Genomic DNA, 21,819 nt, shown 5'->3' with positions numbered 1-21,819 from the left:
GAAGGGAGGGAGAAGAGCAGTATTTGAGCATTACTGTCATCTGATCTGGTTTAAGAAGGGAATAACATACCCTGATAAGTATAGAAATATAACTTGTCCTACAAAAAGTAGGAGGGGAAGGGGGGAAAAAAGGGAGAGGGGTGGTCAGAAGGGAGGGGAGAAGTAATAAGTGGGAGACGGTAAGATAAGGGAGGGGAATAAAGAGGGCAGGTAAACTGAGGAAGGTGGCGGTCAAAAGCAAAACTTTGTTGAGGAGGGGAAGAGGAAAGGGAGAAATAAAAGCATAAACAGGGGGAAATAGGATGGAGAAAAAGACACAGATAGAAATTATAAGTGTGAACATGAATGGGATCAACTCTCCCATAAAACGGAAGCAGACAGCAGAATGGATTAAAAACCATAATCCTACAATATGCTGTTTACAAGAAACACATTTGAAACAGGGGGATGCACACAGGGCAAAGGTAAAAGGCTGGAGTAAAATATATTGCGCCTCAGCTAAAGTAAAAAAAAGCAGGTGTAGCAATCCTAATCTCAGACAAAGCAAAAGTAAAGATAGATTTAATTAAAAGAGATAAGGAAGGACACTACATCCTGCTAAAAGGCACCATAAACAATGAAGCAATATCATTGTTTAACATTTATGCACCAAGTGGTATGGCATGCAAATTCTCAGGAGAGGTTAAGGGACTTACAGGAAGAAATAGACAGCAAAACTATAATATTGGGAGACCTCAACCTCCCCCTTTCTGAACTTGATAAATCTAACATCAAAATAAATAAGAAAGAAGTTAAGGAGGTAAACAGAATTTTAGAAAAGGCAGATATGACAGATCTCTGGAGATAACTGAATGGGAATAAAAAGGAATATACTTTCTTCTCAAAAGTACATGGCACATACTCAAAAATTGACCATGTACTAGGGCATAAAAACATCACAATCCAGTGCAGAAAGGCAGAAGTAGTCAAAGCATACTTTTCAGATCATGATGCAATAAGAATTATTTGTAACAAAGAACCATGGAAAAATAAGCTAAAAATTAATTGGAAACTAAATAATCTAATTCTGAAAAATGAGTGGGCCAAAGAACAAATCAGAGAAACAATAACTTCATTCTAGAGAATGATAATAACGAAACAACATACCAAAACTTATGGGATGCAGCAAAAGCAGTTCTTAGGGGAAGTTTTATATCCCTAAATGCTTACATGAATAAAATAGGGAGAAAGGAGATCAATGATCTGGGCATACAGCTGAAAAAGCTAGAAAAAGAGCAAACTGAAAATCCCCAATTAAATACCAAATTAGAAATACTGAAAATCAAAGGAGAGATTAATAAAATTGAAACCAAGAAAATTATTGAATTAATAAATAAAACAAAGAGCTGGTTTTATGAATAAACCAATAAAATTGATAAACCTTTGGTCAATTTGATTAAAAAAAAGAAGAAAATCAAATTACCAGTATCAAAAATGAAAAGGGTGAGTTCACCTCTAATGAAGAAGAAATCAAAACAATAATTAGAAATTATTTTACCTAACTGTATGCCCATAAATTTGACAACCTTAGAGATATGGATGAATATCTACAAAAACATAAATTGCCCAGGTTAACAGAAAAGGAAGTAAAATTTCTAAATAACCCCGTCTCAGAAAAAGAAGTTGAGCAAGCCATCAATGAACTCCCTAGGAAAAAATCTCCAGGGCCATACGGTTTTACATGTGAATTCTATCAAACATTTAAAGAACAACTAATTCCTATACTTTGTAGACTATTTGGGAAAATAGGTGAAGAAGGAATCCTACCAAATTCTTTTTATGACACAAGTATGGTATTAATACCCAAACCAGGTAGAGTCAAAACAGAGAAAGAAAATTACAGGTCAATTTCCCTAATGAATATTGATGCAAAATTTTTAAATAAAATATTAGCAAAAAGATTGCAGCAACTTATCATAAGAATAATACCCTATGACCAGGTAGGATTTAGCCCAGGAATGCAAGGCTGGTTCAATATTAGGAAAACTATTAGCATAATTGACCATATCAACAATAAAACTAGCAGAAACCATATGATCATCTCAATAGATGCAGAAAAAGCCTTTGACAAAGTACAACACCCATTCCTATTAAAAACACTAGAAAGCATAGGAATAAATGAAGCCTTCCTTAAAATTATAAATAGCATCTACCTAAAACCATCAACAAGCATTATTTGTAATGGGGATAAGCTAGATAAGATCAGGGGTGAAACAAGGATGTCCACTATCACCCCTACTATTCAATTTGGTACTAGAAACATTAGCTGTAGCAATAAGAGAAGAAAAAGAAATTGAAGGAATTAGAATAGGAAAAGAAGAAGCTAAATTATCACTTTCTGCAGAAGATATGATGATTTACTTAGAGAATCCTAGAGAATCAAGTAAAAAACTACCTGAAATAATAAACAACTTCAGCAAAGTTGCAGGATATAAAATAAACCCACATAAATCCTCAGCATTCCTATACATTACTAACAAAGCCCAACAGCAAGAGATAGAAAGAGAAATTCCATTCAAAGTTACTGTAGACACTATAAAATATTTAGGAGTCTTATCTGCCAAGACAAACCCAGGGCCTATATGAACATAATTGTGAAACACTTTTCACGCGAATAAAGTCAGATCTAAATAAATGGAAAAATATCAGTTGCTCATGGTTAGGCCAAGCTAATATAATAAAAATGACAATTTTACCTAAATTAATCTATCTATCAGTGTCATACCAATTGAACTACCAAAAAATTATTTTACAGAGCTGGACAAAATAATAACAAAATTCATCTGGAAGAACAAGAGGTCTAGAATACCTAAGGTATTGATGAAAAGAAATGCTAGAGAAGGTGGCCTAGCCATACCAGATATTAAACTGTACTATAGAGCAACAGTCATAAAAACTACCTGGTACTGGCTAAGAAACAGAGTTGTGGATCAGCGGAATAGGATACGAACACAAGATGGAGAAGTCAACAACTATAGCAATCTACATTTTGATAAACCCAAAGAGGCCAGCTTCTGGGCTAATAATTCACTATTTCACAAAAACTGTTGGGAAAATTGGAAAATGGTGGGCAGAAACTGGGCATAGACCAATATCTTACACCATATACCAAAATAAAGTCAAAATGGGTTCATGATTTAGGAGTAAAGGCTGATACTATAAGTAATGTGGGAGAGCAAGGAATAGTTTACTTATCAGATTTATGGAAAAGAAAAGAATTCATGACACAACAAGAGATAGAGAGCATTACAAAATGCAAAATGGATGATTTTGACTATGTTAAATTGAAATGTTTTTTGTACAAAAAAAGCCAATGTAACAAAAATTAGGAGGGAAGCAGAAAATTGGGAGAACATCTTTACAACTAGTGTCTCTGATAAAGGCCTCATTTCTAAAATATACAGGGAACCGAGCCAAATATATAGGAATACAAGCCATTCCCCAATTGAGAAATGGTCAAAGGATATGAACAGGCAGTTTTCAGAGGAAGAAATTAAAGATATCTATAGGCATATGAAAAAATGCTCGAAATCACGACTGATTAGAGAAATGCAAATCAAAACAACTCTTAGATCCCATATCTCTCCTGTCAGATTGGCTAAAAAAACAAAACAGGAAAATGATAAATGCTGGAGAGAATGTGGGAAAATTGGAACGTTGTTACATTGCTGGTGGAATTGTGAACTGACCCAGCCATTTTGGAGAGCAATTTGGAACTATGCCCAAAAGGCTATAAAAATGTTCATACCCTTTGACCCAGCAATACCACTTCTAGGGTTGTATCCCAAAGAAATAACACAAGTGGAAAAAGGACCCATATGTACAAAAATATTTATAGCAGCTCTTTTTGTGGTAGCTAAGAATTGGAAATCAAAGGGATGCCCATCAGGGGAATGGCTGAACAAGCTATGGTATATGAAGGTAATGGAATACTATTGTGCCATAATAAATGGGGATGATACGGACTTCATAACAACCTGGAAAAACCTACACGACATAATGCTGAGTGAGCAGAGCAGAGCCAGGAGAACACTGTACACAACCACAATATATAGATTCCGTGAAGACCAACCCTGACAGACTTCACTCTTCTCAGCAACACAAGGTGCAGGCACAACTCCAAAGGACTCACGATGGAGAATGCTATCTACATCCAGAGAAAGAACTAGGAAGTTTGAATGCAGATTGAGGCACACTTCATGCTAGCCCTTCCCCCCTCCCTTTTTTTTTTCTTTTTCTCTCTTTTGTTTTTGTTTTTGGGTTGGTTTTTTTTTTTGGTCCTGTTTCTTCTTTCACATGATTCATTTCATTGATCACGGTTCTTCTCCGTAGCTTGACTAGTGTGTAAATTAATTCAATGCACAGTTATACGTGGAAGCTATATGGGATTCCATGCCATCTTGGGGAGGGAGGGAAGAAAATCTGGAACTCAAAATTATGTAGAACCAAATATCGTAAACTAAAAATAAAAAAAATAAAAATAAAAAAATAAAACAAAAAATAAAGTTATTGAAAGAGGTTGAAGAAAAAAAAAGAATATAATCACATCACAGCAGAGTATACTCTACTGTATATAATTTTGGTACAGTCAAAGAAACTTACTAGAAACACAGCTAGGATTTGGGATCAAGTTGAACTTTATGTTCCACATCACACAAAATAAGGCTAACAGGAGAAGTGTTAGAACATGAAAATAAATCAATAAACTGTTACTTTTATTAAGATTTATAGGTCTACATAAGTCTTTCAGATGTAGCCTCATGAATCAAAAATAAAATTAAATAAAACGATTCTGAATTCATAAAAATGACACATGATACTTCTGATTTTTAGTAGTCTATATTGCTTGCTTTACACTATGCCTCTGAGAAATGTTAAAACTATGAAACAAGCAAGAAAAAAACAAGGAAACATCCCTCAGATTCAGTGGGATGACAGGGGAATGTGGATCTTGAAGGAAATGCTTTATTCAGAAGCAGGTACAGGAGAGAAACAGGACGGAGATTTTAGTGAACTGCAAACTCAGGAATGGTCAGCAACGTGATACAGAAGCAAAGAAATCTGATTTCACCTCAGGCTGTTCAAAAAGAGTCACCAGTTCTAGGAAAAAGAAAATGATAGTTCTGTCCTGACCCAAGCTCCTGTCGAGAGCTCTGTTCAGCTCTGGGTGTCATATGTTAGGAAGGACACCATTAAGCTGGAGGGCACAACCAGAATAGTGAAAGGCCTCGACTTTGTGCCATAGGAGAAGAGGCTAGAGAAATGGCTACTGAACCTAAAAAAGAGAGGGTATAGGAGCATGATTGCTGTCTTCAAATGTAGGAAGGGCTGTTACCTGAAAAAAAGAATTATGTTTATTCTACTTGGTGCCAGAGGGCAGAACTAGGAGCAAGGGGTAGAAATTGCAAAGTGGCAAATTTAGGTTTGAATTAAGGAAAAATCTTCTTAACAACTAAAACAACACCAAAATAGAATGACCCACACTGGTAAATCAAGGTCTCCTATTCACTGGAGATATTCCAGTAAAAGTTGGATGGCCACTTATTTGGTATATAGAAGAGGGAATTTTTTTCAGGTATATGAGGGGCTACATGATCACTGATATCCTTCCTAACTTGAACATTCTGGGATTAATGTGAAATAATCTCCATGGAATACCCAACACTACAGACAAAACAGAACCAAATACCCTGAGCACCTAGAGTTGTGACTTAAAAGAAGACATTTTACTAGTATTTGATACCGGAATACAACATAGTAGATAACTTTCCTTACTTATTACCCTGCAATTCTAGGTTTAAATTAAATCTTTATACATTTTTAATGTAATTTTGAAAAGTAAGACCAAATTATAGTTCCAGAAACTAATTTTGACATCCATCTAGTGACCAGGTGACAGTAAGAGAAAGCAAATGTTAGTTTTGCCAACAAATATGACAGAAACTTAAAAAAAATAAAAAGTATTGCTATTTTACCTGCAGAATGGCCACTTCATTACGAAGCTGACTTTCCTGTTTTGTGGGGAATCTCATCTTATCAATTACTTTAATAGCCACGTCCCGTCCAGTCTTTCTATGTTTTCCTGGAGAAAAAGAAGTGAAATTAGTAATAGAGCTAAAATGGGAGCTCTCACAAATATAAAACACTACAACGGAAAATTGTCCACCAGCTGAAATAAGCAAGCTTACTTGAAATGTACTAAATTTGTTTGTGCATTTCCTGTCTTCTTAATATTTCTGTTAATTCACCTCCTTAATTAATCTCATACTAATTTTGAGAAGGAAAAAAACTGGTATTTTCCCTTCTCTATTTATTTACCTATGAAAGGGTTATTTAAGAGACTCAACCGGGATACTTTAGGAGGCCAAAATGACTTTGTTTGCTGAAAGTAAGGGGAAGAGTGCTTAGAGAGGTAGTGACAGCAGCTAATGTGCTCTGATCAAGCCTTCAGTATTTAGCCAGGGAAGAAAATTAGGCTCCTGACTTCATTTTATTCCAAGTTCACCCTTCTTGGCAGGCCAGTAGCTGAGAACATTACTCCCTCCAGGTCCTTGTATTCTTAGTAAAATACTTATACTGTAACCCCATCTACTTCAAGAAAACATCATCATAAATTATGATGACCAAAAAATGCCTCTCCCAGTGGCCACCCTTATGGCAATGAGCCTCTGTCCAAAGCTGCCCTTCCAATGGCAGGCGCTGAGTCCATAAGTCTTTTGAGACTGGCAGAGATGGCCAGAGATGGCGCTTCACTGGCACAGCCTTCAACAACCCGAGACAACGATGGGCTGGGGTAGAGAAAGAATGAGAACTGATACAGCCTCTAAGGTTTGCAAAGGACTTGAATTTTACCCCATCTAATCCTCAAGACAACTCTGGGAAGTGGAAGCAATTATCCACACTTTATAGATGAGGCAATTGAGGCTGAGGGAAGTTAAATGACTTGCCCGGGGTTCAAATAACTAGTAAGTGTCGGAGACAGGATTCAAACTCAAGTCTTCCTATCTCCAAGTCCATAACTGTGACGTCCACTGGACCCCCAGCTGCTGCCACACCACAAGAAAGGGCAATAGGAGGACTTTAATAGAGACTTGATAAAATAAAAATTTTAAATGGGAAGAAATTATGCAAACAAGGTAATCATTTAATATCTAAAGCATTCCTTGCTCCCTAATACTATACATTTCTGTGATAGATGATCTTTCTCTAACTCTCTAAATTGAAAACACACAAAACCACAAAAGTGAGCTTTAGACAAGAATGAACATTTTTTCACATCCTTAAGGACACCGATTCCTCATGAAATGTCAAGAGATTTGCAAGTACCCACATCAATGAGATCACCAATTCATCAAAGCTTTAGAATGCTTCAACACAGACACTTTTAAAATAGAAAGTTGTAATGAAAAGTATGCAATTATTTATGAAGCAAACATGGTACTGATGTAAATAACTTCAGATCATGAGCATCAGACATTTCAGATGAGATGTTCCACAGGCATATCAAACTCAACATGTCAAAACATTACATCATCTTTTTTACACAATCTAGCCCTCTTCCAAATTTCCCTATTTTTCTCTAGGGCAAGATAATCCTGCTAGTCACCCAGGTTCATAACCAAAGCATTATTCTTGACTCCTCACTCTCCCTCCCCTCACATTTATACCCCTGAAACAGCTTTCAAATCCATCGCCTTCTCTCTGCTCGCACAGATGTCACCTCGAGCCCTCCTCGCCTCACATCTGGTCTTCCCAACTCAAGCCTTTGCCAATCCATCCTACAAACAGCTGTCAAAATTAATTTTCTAAAATGCAGGTCTGCCAGTCACTCTAACACTGGGTAAACTCCAATGGCTCCATATTCAAAGACAAGTTCTTATTAATCCCTTAAAGCCTGTCACAAGCTGCCTTCCCCAGCATTATACATCACTCCTTTTTCCATGCTCTGTAGCTGGCCTTTCTTACTGCTCTCACACATGAAATTTCATCTTCCACCTCCAAGACTTTGTAGTGGCTGTCCTTCATGAGATGAAAAAATTTCCTTCTGACCTTCTCTTGTTTGAATCTCTTGCCTTTAAAAATCTGCGTTAGTTCTACCTTCTAGATGACAGTGCTAAGCATACACCAAGAGTTCAATGACAGAAAGAAGAGCTGCATATATTTTTTTTGTAGCAGCAAAGAACTGGACAAAGTAGATGCTTGTCAGTCAGGAATGTATAACAAATTGTGGTACATGAATATAATGAAATATTACTATGCATTAAGAAATAAAAATTATGACTGCTTAGACATGAACAGAGGCAAAGTGAAGTAAGCAGAACTAGGAAAACAATATACACAATAACTGCCACAGGGTAAACAGAAAGAATAACAAAACAACAAAAACTGAACACCGAAAAATTTCAATGATCACGCTTGGTCCCAAAGAAGAGATATAAGAAGACATTTTCCCCTGAACATTCTAAATAACAGACTTTTTCATACGTTGACTAGTTCTGCTTAACTTTTTTCCCTCTTTCTCTTTTATTCTTTATTACAAGAAATAGCTCTCTGGGTGGAATGGGGTAAAAAGGATGCAGTGGGAAATGCTGGTGATATAAAAACAAAAAGCATCAATAAAAATCTATTTAAAAAAATTAAAGTTCATTTGTAATGGCTTACCTCCATATACAATGCCAAACTGTCCTGAACCCAGGACTTCATCAGCAAAGATCTGGTATACAGAACTGATATCCTATTTTAGGAAAAAACAAGAAAGAAATAATTTAATATTTATATTTAAATATAATTTAAATTAATAACTTAATATTTAATAGATATCTCCAGTAACTTTCCACTATGATAAATATGCTAGCTTTCACAGTTTTTTAAAAATCCTACAGAAAAAGTAAAATGTATCTTTCAAAATGTAAGCTTTCTTTACTATGCCTCTGAAAAGTTAATGCCCAATTATTATGCTTTAAATCTTAATTTGGGACTACATTATGAAAGAATAGGACATTGTTTTACAAAAACTTGACTAAAATTGGCTTGTTTCTTTAAACATCTTATATATCACAAAATTTGGGTGTAGGATTAAAAGTAAATTATTAATAAAGATAAGAACATTTTGCCCTGCATCATTATTAAAAGGTTTCATACCTCATTCTAAAGAAATTCCTGCCCCTCCCCCCCACCATAAAGAAATTTCCCAAGGTTCATATTTAACAAGTTTAAGCTGACAGTGTGAGGGTAGTGATGAACAGCCTATGCTTCCATTAAAATGAACCTATCTTGGTCCCCGAACATTTCTTGGGCCTTCCTGCCTCTGGCCTTTGCTCATAACATTACCTCCAAACATAACCCTTCCCCCACCAATATCTGTCAAAAATCTATCCATACTTCGAGAATCAACTTTAATGTAAACTCCCTCAATGTCTTAAATAAGAAGCAGTTTTTTCCTTCTCCCACCTCTTATAAACTGTTTGTACCACTCTTCCCAGGTATCTCTTCATTCGGCATTTGTCACCAACTGCTCTGCTTAGTTTCATCTACATTATCATCACCCACGCTGCCCTCACCTCCATAAGTTTATCACCAGGAAATTCCTCATCATGGAGATTACTCCAGCTTTGGCACTTGCCCCTCAGCAGTAAAATCTCAGCCCCTCTGACTGGAGGACCAAAGGGCAGAGCAAAAATCTTCTCCTAAAGCTTCCTTTTATAGAGGACTCAGAATCCTCACCATTTCTCTGCCACCAGCTTCTCTCCACCTCCACCTCTACCACCACCACCACCACCACCACCACCAACATCGTAATTATCATCCTATCACCTCCCCTCCCTTCAGCTTCCTTCTTCTTCTTTGTATCCACAGAGCTCAGTACCAGTATTCCCAGTACATAACAGGCACTTACCAAATGTTTATTTTATTGTATTGCACTCTACAGCATTTACCGTTGATCAATTGTTAGGACTGACTTATATTGTATATTGCCTTTCGTTGTAGTTATGTGGGTATATGTATATGCCTCCTCTGCTAGATCATAGGCTAGCAGAAGGGAGAGAACATGTTTTATTCACCTTTTTATCTCCCACAGGGCCTAGTACAGTGCCTCGTATACTGGATAAAGGCGCTGAAATGAATGTTTATCCTTAGTAAGTCTTATCATATAATAATCAGCTAAACTGTGCATTTTGTTAGGACTATTACTTACCACATTCTCTTGGACCTGGCAGTTAGATACAGAGATGCTAATAGACAACTCATCTGTAAAAAGTGAAAATAATAAATTAATGGAAAGAACAAGAAAATGTTGACACTCTACTTAACTGAACAATGATCCGGAATGATTTTTAATATTTCAACCAAAGAAAAAGATAGATCTAAGATTATGAAATGAACTATTTTCCAGACTTAATGTGTAGATAATAGACAGGAAAAAGAAAAGATGGAGGAAAAGGAGAGAACATATGAACCAAAAGCAGATAAAAATGTTACGTCATTTTTATAGCCCTAGAAACCTATAAAACCTCATCAAAAAGAGATGCACAGGTTCATAGATTTAGAGTTGTAAGAAATTATTTTTTCCAACCCCCACTATTTTATAGATGGAAAAACTGAGGCCCATAAGAATGAAGTGACATCACACAAACATGAAGAAACAAGAACCAGATTTGAACCCTGACCCTGGCCTCTCTGCCAGGATACTTTCTTAACAAAAGTTAGATGTAAGATAACAGGCAAAAAAAAAAGGACAAACAATAGAGAGTATCATAATAACTCTCTAAAAGTAACTTCTAAATACCAACTATAATTCATGAAATTTTTAATCATCTTGAAATTCATTTTAAGATTAAGCAAGGAGTCTTCCAGTCTAGGTTAACTCCTTTTCAAATCTTTATTAAAACAAGAAAGGGCACAATCTTCCTCAAACACTATTTCTGCTCAGAAAGGCAATAGTTTCTAAATGTCTTCACAAAGAAACTTGGAAGTCCTTGGATGACCTTTTAAGGCCCTTTATCTCTTTGCCCCTCCCTTCCTGTCCAACCTCATTTCCTACAGCTCCTCAGATAACATCTGAGGTGGCCAGGCTGACCTTTATGCTGCCTACCTATCATCACCTCTTCATTACTGCCCCCACTTATTCTCCCCTCTCTCTCCTTGAACAGGGCAGCCCCTTGTCTTCATCTAACCAAAGGCCTCTCTGGCTCTACTCCCCCAAGCCCTACTTCCTCCAACAACCATTTTGTGACTATTCAAACCCACACTGCTCTTTCCCCTCCTACGAACTTTACTTATCTGCACCACTGGATTTAGCAACTAACTTTATACTGCCTCACGCTACTTAACTCATTTACATGTTTAGGTTATGTCTTCTCCAAATAGAGTACAAGCTTTCTGAAGGCAAGGAGGAGTCCTTCTAAGGTTACTGGCACAGTGCTGACAGAGGAAACACCAAATACTTGCCCAAATGAGATAATTATAATGGAAGCTCTCCTATAACTTTTAACTAGCATGTCTTAAATTCAGTAAACTAACTAAGGTATTCAGGGGTGTTGTACCATGAGTCTCACTATGAATACTATTCAATTTTTAATGTTAACTTAAGCTTTTACAAAATTAACAGTATTAACATGACAAATTTCCTTTCCATCAACCATCACTATGTGCTAGGCAACGTGCTAAGTCCTGGGTACTCAAAGAAAGGCAAAAACACTATCCTTGCCCTTAAGGAGCTGATATCCTAATAGGTGAGACAGCATGTAGATAACTACACGTGCAAGACATATACAGTGTAAATGGAAGGTAATCCAGAGGGAATGTACTAGCATCAAAGAGATATTAGAAAAGGCCCCCTGTAGAAAGTGAGACACGAGAACCTACTTTTTACATTTCTTTAGGAAATAAAGAGTTAATAACTTAAGTTATTAACACTTAAAAAGTAGAACTTATTCTTTACCTCTATAATTTAATTCCCTATAACTGGTTTAGACCAGCACACAATTCAGCCATGAGCCAAAAATAAAGGGTATTTCTATAAGAAGAGCAAAAAATGGTCTAAGAGTTAACTGTTGCGAGTGGTTATAATGGGAAACAATATTTTAATGAAGGAATAGCAAGGTACTGTGCTATATTACTAAAATGATGCATTCAGACTAAAATTGTCCTAAACAACTTGATTGCTTACTGTGATCTTTCCCTTGTCCTGGAGAAGTACAAACGCTAGCTTGAGGGGTGACTGGCATGAGAGCCTGACGAATGGCCTTTTCCCAGCTCTGGGCTACATCAAGCCCCACTCCCGTGGCCGCCAGAACCGGACTGTGACAGCTGCCTCCATTGTTCTCTCCCACAAAGTAGACCATCGTATCAGTGATGATCTCAAAACAGTGTGGGTTACTGCCGTGGGAAATGTGAGAAAGATCTTGTGGCGGAGACACGCGGAGAATTTCTGAAAGTGGGATTTCCTGAAATAAAAAAGAAAGCATTGAAAAATGTGAATAAACCTTTGTTCAGACAAACGAAGTAACTTAAGGTCTCAATTCCTACCAGACAAGAAAAGCAAGAAAGTGCACAGTACGTGAAGCAGAGAGTACATAGCCAAGAACCAGTCTTGGGTTTACTGACTCTTGCTTTTAGAAGCCTGAGCAAGCTAACAGCATCAACAGAGACATGACAGAGAGGGGGAGGCACAGGGTCCAGGCTTCGAATTAGAAATGAGCCTGGCAAAGAGAACACTTCCTTATCCAGGAAGCTGCCCACAACTCATTCAGGGGCAAGGAGATGATATAGGAGGGGGGCTTCATTGTTGCTACCAGCATTTGCTCTTACCAACTGTCACCAAATCATGGGGCTATGGACTGAACTTGCGACGTCCCTGACACAAGAACTTCCAAGTGACAAGACACCATCTACCAATGCAGATGAGTGCCTTCTCTAAAGCTTCCTGCCCTAGAGAATGGCCTAGAAAACTGGGAGGTTGTGACCTGCCCAAGATCAAATGGCCAGAATCCATCAAAGGTGGGACTTGAACCCAGGTCTTCCTGGCCTTGAGGCCAGCTGCCTCTCCACCAAATCAGATTAAGGAATATTTTACTGAGGGCCTACTATATCCAAGGTCCTATAAAGCAAAGAGGAGTCGTGTGGCTAAAGTAGAAGACAGGATTGGAGAAGTGGTCCTTGTATGAGCCATTCATCTTTCTGTTACTGACCATAACTCTTTAGAGCAGAGATATTCAGTCTACCCCCTGAGATGTAAGTGAGGGCCCAAAACAATGGCTTAATAACACACTATTTCTTGGCTCTTCTCATCTTTCCAGTTATGACATTCATCAATATTGCTTAGAAACTGTCAGGTCAAAACACAGGCACCAGGAGTCTAGGCATGGAGGAAGACAAGTCAGCATCTGTCATCAGGGTAGATGGTAACAGCCAGGATGCGAGATGCTCATGGCAGCCGTGGAGTCAGCACACCGTGAATGGAGAAGCAGATTTGGAGCAGTGAGGACAGCGGCTCAAGGCCACCTCAGAATTTACTCTGTGACCCCTGGCAAGCCGATCTCTCAAAGCCTCCATTTCCTCCTCTATCTATACCTCTTCCAGCCCTAAATCAATGATGACAAAAAGAAAGGCCTTTGTTTCAGGAAGAATGTGGGCTTATGACAAACACTCCACAATTTCCCAAAGATAATGCACCCTCCTCTCCTCCAGTTTAGTCGGTTCTGAGCCAAGCTCACTTTCCATCCACAGGTTCGATCCAAGCAAAGTAAAGAACATGAAGCCCAGCTCAAAGCAGGCTTTGAATAAACACGTTAACTGACTTTACCTCACATGTTCCAATCTCTTTCCACTGGACAACTCAATGTGCTTCCACTCAACTGAAAATAATATTCTGCACAACAGGCATTCTTTTATCCACTTGATTTCTCTGGAGTGGATAGTTAGGCTAAACTCTTTGGAGTGACTCTGGACCTCATTTAGGAGGATCTGCAATATTTTGGGGCACAATGCAATTGGCTCAATATCATCAGCAAGCAGAAGTATTTGGAGAACTTCACTATCTACAATCTATACTTCCATATGGACTATGTGTTACACTTCATCCAAGATGGATACAACCAGCTTCCTCCCTAGTGTTTTTCCTATCCTAATATTAACAATCAGAAAGTCACTAAACAAAATTATTTCTGTTTTCTCATCATCGCAAGAACCATCAATGATTCTGGGGTGTGTGTGTGTGCGTGCGTGCGTGTGTGTGTGTGTGCATGCGTATGTGTATGAATGAAAGCATCATTTTGCACTACCAAATCAAATGCTTTTTACATAATCAATAAACAGTAAATACAATGTATCTTTTATTCTGTATGATTTCAGTTAATAAGAAAAAAATTGTCTGCTATAGAACATCATTTGTGAAATCCTACCTACTCCCCTCTAACAGCTTCACCAAAGATAACCACATTGTACATACAGATTATGCTCATGAAAATTCTATAATGATGAATGGATCCCAAGTTAGAAATATTTTCCGGGTCACATTTTTGGGGGGATAGTAAGAGTATGATTTTTTTTTCCAAATGTTTAGTAATCCAGAGTTGAGGCCTCAATACCTTCAAAATTATGCTGCCTCCAGCACAGGCCTTCTCTGTGCATACCTGGTAACTGGTTTAGTCCAGCTATTGCTCTTTCTTTTGTTTTCTTTCATGCTGTTTCTATGAGAGAGTGTCACACTGGAGGACAGTGGTGGGATGCAGACACTGGACAAGGCACAAGAGTGTCAGTTTCCTCGCCTATAATTTGGGATAATAATGCTAGCGCCAGTCTCCCAGGGTGGTTGTGAGGCTCAGATGAGATAACGCCTGTAAAACGCTTTTCAATCTTACAGCTCCAAGTAAACGTGAGCTGTCATTTTCTCCTACAGGGCTGCTCAAGGACTGGTGTGGCGGCTCCACTCAGCCCTACAGGGAAGAGCCTGTCATGGAAATCTTTTATAGGTTTGTTTCCATTTTTCACCTATTTGTGCTCTTTCCAGTTTCATCCTTAAATGCCCCTGAAACTTAATTTCACTGAATTCTTGTCTGTAAATTTCATTTTCTCTTCTCTACTTATACATGTTTTATGATATGATCCTGCCTATAATCTTTACAATTCTTCTCTGGAAGGTTTTACAAACTTGTGTTCTAGCCCTTGACTCCCACAGCTCTCGGCTTGGCAAAGGAGATCAAGTGTCTGCTGGCTAAGGTGGTTCCTAGGCTCTTCTGGTTTTCATCTTTTAGTCGTGATGATACATTTGCATCAGCTAAATTTCCCTAGGAGATACTAAGAGTCTGTGACAGTGTCCGATTTTATATACATATTTGTGTATGAATCTGTGTGTGTGTGTTTCTTACTGTTGAGACATATTTTTTGCTATTTTCCCCTTTGCCCACTTTTCTGTGAAGGCCACAGAGTATTAAATATACAGTAATGTAAGAGTATTACCAAATCTTTTGGGAGAATTTCTCCGCCCCCCCCTCCTCTCTAACAGATTCTAGTATATGAGCTGAAATCATCTTCATGGTGGTCCTTTGTGCATTATCCTAAGTACCAAAACATATGGCCCTATGTCCCATGAAGTGTTTTCATCACCTTCTGACAGACCCTTTAATGCAACCCTGTCAGCTATTCTTCCTCTTAGTTGAGTCTTCATCATGCTTCTCATTTCATTTACAGTTATAATGTTAAGACTGAGAGGATTCAGTTCCTCTAGGACCTCTGGCAGAAGTGTCTTCCACTACACAAGGGCCTCTGATTTAGTATACCAACTGTTAAAGTCCTATGATTCTTAGGACCACATGTCCCTCCCTCCCCTATCACAGATGCAAAGAAGGAGCCCAGCAGAACTTGGGGCCATTCTACATCATATTTTGTTCCATGGGTTGCCAAGCCAAATAATTAATCAAAAAGTGGCCAACGTAACAGTGAAAAGCCTCTGAGAATTTAGTGAGGCGAATCATGTTGCCAGGGCTATATTTGCAGTTTTTCTAGCATGGCAGCACCAGCCAGAGCCTGCACTCTGCTGGCAAAACCTTTGATAACCCAATGAATCCCACACCACAATGAAATATTGGAGTTGGGATTTGTGGAAGCTTAAACCAGAAGCAACCAAAACTACAAGACAATGGGATAACACATGGTGGGTGTGAGCAGGCTCTAACATATTACAACCAATGTTCTATGGGCAAAAATTGGTATAAAAGGCACCATGTGGTGCATTTATGTCTAAAAAAGGAGATGATTCGTCACATAACAAGAATGGACAGCCCAAGGCCTATAGCCCTGAGATATAAAAGAAGCAGTCTGCTGGATTTATCATCTATGTAGGATTTCGCAATCTGCACCAGCTGGATAAGATTACAGAAGTGGACAGAGAGATCACAGATCAAGCTAAGTATAAATTATGAATAAAACAGGCCGCACTGATTGGAGGTTCCAAATTTTATTCCTGGAGACATTACTGTCAAAAGGTCTAGCACTGAGTCGCTTTAGCAGCAGTAACAGTGGTAGCAGTGGTAGTAATAACTAAGATTGACATAGCGCCTTCAGGTTTGCAAAGCGCTTTCCACGTACGATCTTGCTTGATCCTCACGGCAACTGTATGATGTAGGTGCTATTTTTAGCCTCATTTTATAGATGAGGACGCTGAAGCCGAGAGCTAGTGTATGAGGCAGAATTCTAACTCGAGTCTTCTTGACTTGAGATGATATCTGTAAAGTGCTTAGCACAGTGCCTGACAGATAGAAGGTGCTTAATAAGTGATTATTCCCTTTCCCTTCCCCCACTCTTGACTCCAAGTTCAGCACTCTATCTACTCCATCATCAGCAAAATGGATATTTTCACCTATCTTACCACTACTGTTTTATGAAAGAATAAGCATAAGATAAAAATAAGGTCATGGGTGTGAAAAGTAATAAATATCATTTAATGTAATTAATGAATTCATACATTTTCTATATATTTTCATATATTTTTGAAAAATTAAACATTCTGAAAAACCAGAGTCCTTACCTTATAATACTTCGATCCAGATTCATTTTGAAATAATGTAAGGAATTTGCTGTCAAGCCTCCAGTAATGTCTCTTCCTCTACAAAAAAAAAAAAAAAGAAAAACAAAAAACAGTAGGGTGCTCTGAGTTCTGAATACTTACTTTTAACTACTTGCATATCTGCAGTCACACACTCATAATATACAAACGCTCTAACATACCAGACGGTTAGCATGTTCATTCTCATAAGCAGCTAAGCTTTCTCTTGGATAACAAGTTTGTTTAGGGAGGGGAGGGGCAAATCTTCATTATCTACATAAAAAACTTTACCCAACAGGATGGAGGGAAATACAGTTAGTCTTTTACAACACTACTATGGAAGTGTTTTGCATGACTACACATGTATAACCTATATTGAATTGCTTGCCTTCTCAATGGGGGAGGTGGGGGAAGGAGGAAGGAGAGAATTTTGAACTCAAAATTTTAAAAATGAATGTTAAAATTATTTTTACATGTGACTGGGGAAAAACAAAATACCACATTTTAAAAATGACCAAAAAAAAAAAACTTTAGCCAAACCATCCAAGAATATGGAAGTCTCATCTTTTTTCCTGAAGACCTTCTTTATAGAGCCTTTTAAAACCCATTCAAGTGTCTCAAAACTCCTGCCTATAAAATTTTAGGGCTAATCTAAAATTACCCACTTGCAATTAAAGCACTATCCTTCTTTGATTAAAAAAAAAGGACTTTAACCTTCTCTTTACAAAAGACTGTTAAATAAAACAGATTTTTAAATGCCTTCTAATCTTCTCATCTTAGCCCATAACTTGTAGTGCCTTTTTAGACTTAATTATAGCTCCTTCTACCTTTATTTACAGACCCCAATTTCTTTCAATCAGTCATTTTCAGGGCCTTCCTCCTGACTCTTTCTGAATTCTCTACCTCCCTCCCTAGTTATAGATATAAACCATTATATGTTTTACCTTATAAAATTCCTCTCAATATGTAAAAATAATCAAACACCCCAATGCAGTCTTTGAAAGAGTACACAAGTAATGACATTTTTTAACAAACATGAAGGCATTTAAATATACAAAATTACCAACCAGGTTGTCTCTGCTGGTATAGTGCACCATCCAGCCTTCTTTCACCATGGTACTGCTTTTCCTCTTCGTGTGCTTGATTGACTGTACAACTCTCATCAGTGGAATATTATTGCTCGTTGATGGACTATGAAAAATGTTTAAAATTTATTAGAAATATTAAAACCTAGTTTAAGAAATCACATGCACTGTCACTGATCAGAATTCTGTTAAGGTGATGTTTTTCAAATAATTCAAAAAGCCAAACAGACTTAAAAATAAGAAACCAAACAACTTTCTCCCACTCCAAACATGCCTTCAAATCCTTGATCAGGATGTCTCCTCTGACAAGAATGCTTTTCCTATCTCTCTTCATCTTTTCAAGTTCTGTACATTCTATAAACCCAAATCCTACTTTTTAAGGAAGCCTGACTTGATTCCTCTTGGTTAGTAATGAGTTCAGACCTCACACAACAATTTTTTTTAATTTAATTTAATTTATTTATTTAACATATTTAGTTTTCAGCATTGGTTTTCACAAGAGTTTGAATTACCAATTTTCTCCCCATTTCTACCCTCCCCACCTCACTCCAAGATGGCATATATTCTGGTTGCCCTGTTCCCCAGTCAGCCCTCCCTTCTGTCACTCCACTCCCCTCCCATCCCCTTTTCCCTTCCCCTCTTCTAGGGCAAGCTAAATTTCTACTCCCCATTGCCTGTGTATCTTATTTTCTAGTTGCATGCAAAAAACTTTTTTTTTTGTTTTTGAACATCTGTTTTTAGAAACTTTGAGTTCCAAATTCTCCCTCCTCCTCCCTTCCCACCTACCCTCCCCAAGAAGTCAAACAATTCAACATAGGCCACATGTGTATCATTATGTATAACCCTTCCACAATACTCATGTTGTGAAAGACTAACTATATTTTGCTCCTTCCCAACCCATCCCCCTTTATTGAATTTTCTCCCTTGATATGCTCCTTTTGGAACACTGTTCATTAGACCTCTGTGTTGATATCTTATCCTTTGGCAGTTTGTAGGATTCTTGAGAGCAGGGACTATGCTTTACATCAATTTTGCATTTCCCCAAAAGCCTACATAGGATAGTGTTCTGCTAAATAAATGATGCTGCTTAGATTTTCATATGAGTAGCATTTTCACAAAATTTCAAGAACTTCAGCCTTATGACGGCTGCTCCAAAATTTATCACCATTACTTTTTGATGAAAGTTCCCAAATATATTCTCTATGGTGGCTTCTGCCATCAAAAAATCTTCCTATATGGAATTATCATTTGGTATAAAATATAAGCCAGTGTTGCTACCTTGTGGTGGGGCTCTGCCATGAACCTATACTGTCTTGATTGTTTAAAAAGCAGTTTTCTCTTTTTAAAAAAATATTAAAAATTCACCTACTTTTTCCATCTTCATAGAAAGGCTAACCTATGTCAGTCATCAAAATTTCTGCCACAGCTATAGAGAACTGTCTGCTGCAGCATCCTCGATTTGCTCGCTATTAAGCTTCATGTTTTCATGTTAGTCCTTGAGGGTCCAACACCCAAAAGTTCTACAGGGCTAAAGGGGGGGCACCTTTGGGTTCTCTGAAATGGAACTCCCTACCTGTTTTGTCCTGCATGATAGTTAGCTCTATCATTTCCCAGGCATATTTATTCACTACCTGATGGTTCTGACAGCTTCTTCATCTCTTTCTACATCAAGATCAGAAGGATCTAAGAAGAACATTTTGTCTTCTGGTGGAGATGGTTCTTCTGGGTCATCCAAACCCCGACCACCATCACTGCTCATGTCACTACTGTCAATGTCCATTGGCATATCCATATCTGTTCCGATAGTAGAAGGCTCTGGCAAAGTTTTAAGAGGAATTTCAAATTGTTGAAAGAGCAAGAAACTTAAAAACTATTTCAAAGTTAAAAGCAAAACAGATTTTAAAATGAGTTCCTCTAAAACTGATTTTCTTGTATAAATAGTAAAGAAAACAACCTGCCTATTAACAGTGTCGTTCATTCAACAAGCATTTATTAAATACTTATTATGTACCAAGCCCTGTGCTAAATGCTAGGGATACAAAAAAGAAGCAAAACTACGGCCCCTCCCAGTCTTCAAACATATAAGATGTATACAGAGTTGATAAAAAGGAAAATCAGAGAGAAGGCATAGGTGTGGGAGAGAACAGGACACCAGGATACCAGCTTCCTGAAGAAGCTGGGAATTAATAGCTTTTCAGGCCCTCTTTTGAAGGATAAAACTTGTCATAATGAGAAGTACTTATCTGACTGTAACCAATAATATGTTACTATCTTTACTTTTTAATTTTAAAAGTGATGTTACCTGTAATATCAATAAGCTTTGCAAACACTTTCTTCATAAAAAGGTAAATTCCAGCCCACTTTGGGTCAGAGTACCATAAATTTCAAATTAATGGAATCTAATTCCAAGAGGCTTTACTATAGTTGTGTTTTCCTTTCACATTTATTATTGAGCTTCCTGCTACAATAGCTGCTATGATGAAAATATTTCTCCATTTTTCCTCAACTTGTCCTCCACTCATTCTAATCTATCCTAAAATCTCATTCATGCTAATCATCAAAAGACAATTATTAATAATGATAATCATAAGAATTCAAAATTGTAAGAATTAACTCATTTTTCTTTGCATTGAATTATATAAACAAATCCAACAACACAATCAGTTTCTTCCTGCACAGATTTTTTTAAAAATTCACCAATCACTGTCTGATAAAGTTACTCTGATAATATGCAATGAAAAACACAGACGTGTATCCTGAGGAGAAATGTTAATTAATTCTATGGTACTTGGCTTCCATTCCTTATGCTTCCCTGTTCCAATCCCCCTGATATAAAGTGCTACTAATAATCAAATTCATATCAGGTTACACAACTATTTTAGGGAAAGTTACTTCAGCCTCTAAAGTTTAGGAATATTTATTATACCATAATATATAAGCTAGGCGATGCAGTGGATAAAGCACTGTGCCTGGAATCAGGAAGACTCATTTTCATGAATTCAAAGCTAACCTCAGACACTTACTAGACTGTGACCCTGAGCAAGTCATTTAACCCTGTTTGCCTCAGTTTCCTCATCTGTAAAATGAGCTGGAGAAGGAAATGGCAAACCACTCCAGTATCTTAGCCAAGAAAATCCCAAATAGGGTCATGAAGAGTTGGACACAACTGAAATCACTGAACAACAACAATAAATTTGTAAGCCCACTATTATAGTTTCTATTATTTTCCTGAAATTAGAAAACCCAAGATGGGTCTACACACTTGCTGATGGTAGCATATAATATCATATATGGATATTTCCCCTTAATTGATGATAATAAAGAAAACTTAACACATAAAATCTAGAGGCAGCCACGTGATTCAGTGTATGGTGATGGACCTTATTAATAACCAATAATTTGGGTAGATTCAGAGTTCTTACCTTCTTCTAAGGTCTTGATTTTTAAAAGTTCAGTCTCTTAAAGGACATTGCTGATAATGAGATTGGACTTTCTTGTTCAAGACCCCACCCTGGTAGAGTAGCCTTTGGGTTCTGCTCAGGCTTGGGTGAGGCATATATTCTTTCAATAGATTGCCCAAGGCTAGAGGTGATCTGGGCATAGAGATAGTCTGTCTAAAAGTGACATGACATCACTCTCAGCCTTTCATTT

The 21,819-nt window shown here is 37.5% G+C and overlaps 1 protein-coding gene across 1 annotated transcript in view; it reads right to left on the bottom strand.

The window, feature by feature from the left end:
• The window catches only part of PRKD3 (protein kinase D3), a 102,141-nt gene that overhangs the window by 19,161 nt on the left and 61,161 nt on the right, over positions 1-21,819 (bottom strand). The window contains exons 8-14 of the mRNA XM_036750722.1: positions 19,800-19,983; positions 18,151-18,274; positions 17,066-17,143; positions 12,209-12,485; positions 10,235-10,287; positions 8,701-8,773; positions 6,015-6,121 (exon numbers count right to left, since the gene is read on the bottom strand). Coding sequence (XP_036606617.1) covers positions 6,015-6,121; positions 8,701-8,773; positions 10,235-10,287; positions 12,209-12,485; positions 17,066-17,143; positions 18,151-18,274; positions 19,800-19,983 — 896 coding nt within the window. The remainder of the gene's footprint in view (positions 1-6,014; positions 6,122-8,700; positions 8,774-10,234; positions 10,288-12,208; positions 12,486-17,065; positions 17,144-18,150; positions 18,275-19,799; positions 19,984-21,819) is intronic.

The sequence above is a fragment of the Trichosurus vulpecula genome, chromosome 3 (assembly GCF_011100635.1).
Source record: "Trichosurus vulpecula isolate mTriVul1 chromosome 3, mTriVul1.pri, whole genome shotgun sequence".
In the NCBI taxonomy this organism is placed as follows: domain Eukaryota; kingdom Metazoa; phylum Chordata; class Mammalia; order Diprotodontia; family Phalangeridae; genus Trichosurus; species Trichosurus vulpecula.
The sequence above is the reverse complement of the archived record's forward strand: the minus strand, read 5'-3'. Positions and strand labels throughout refer to the sequence as shown.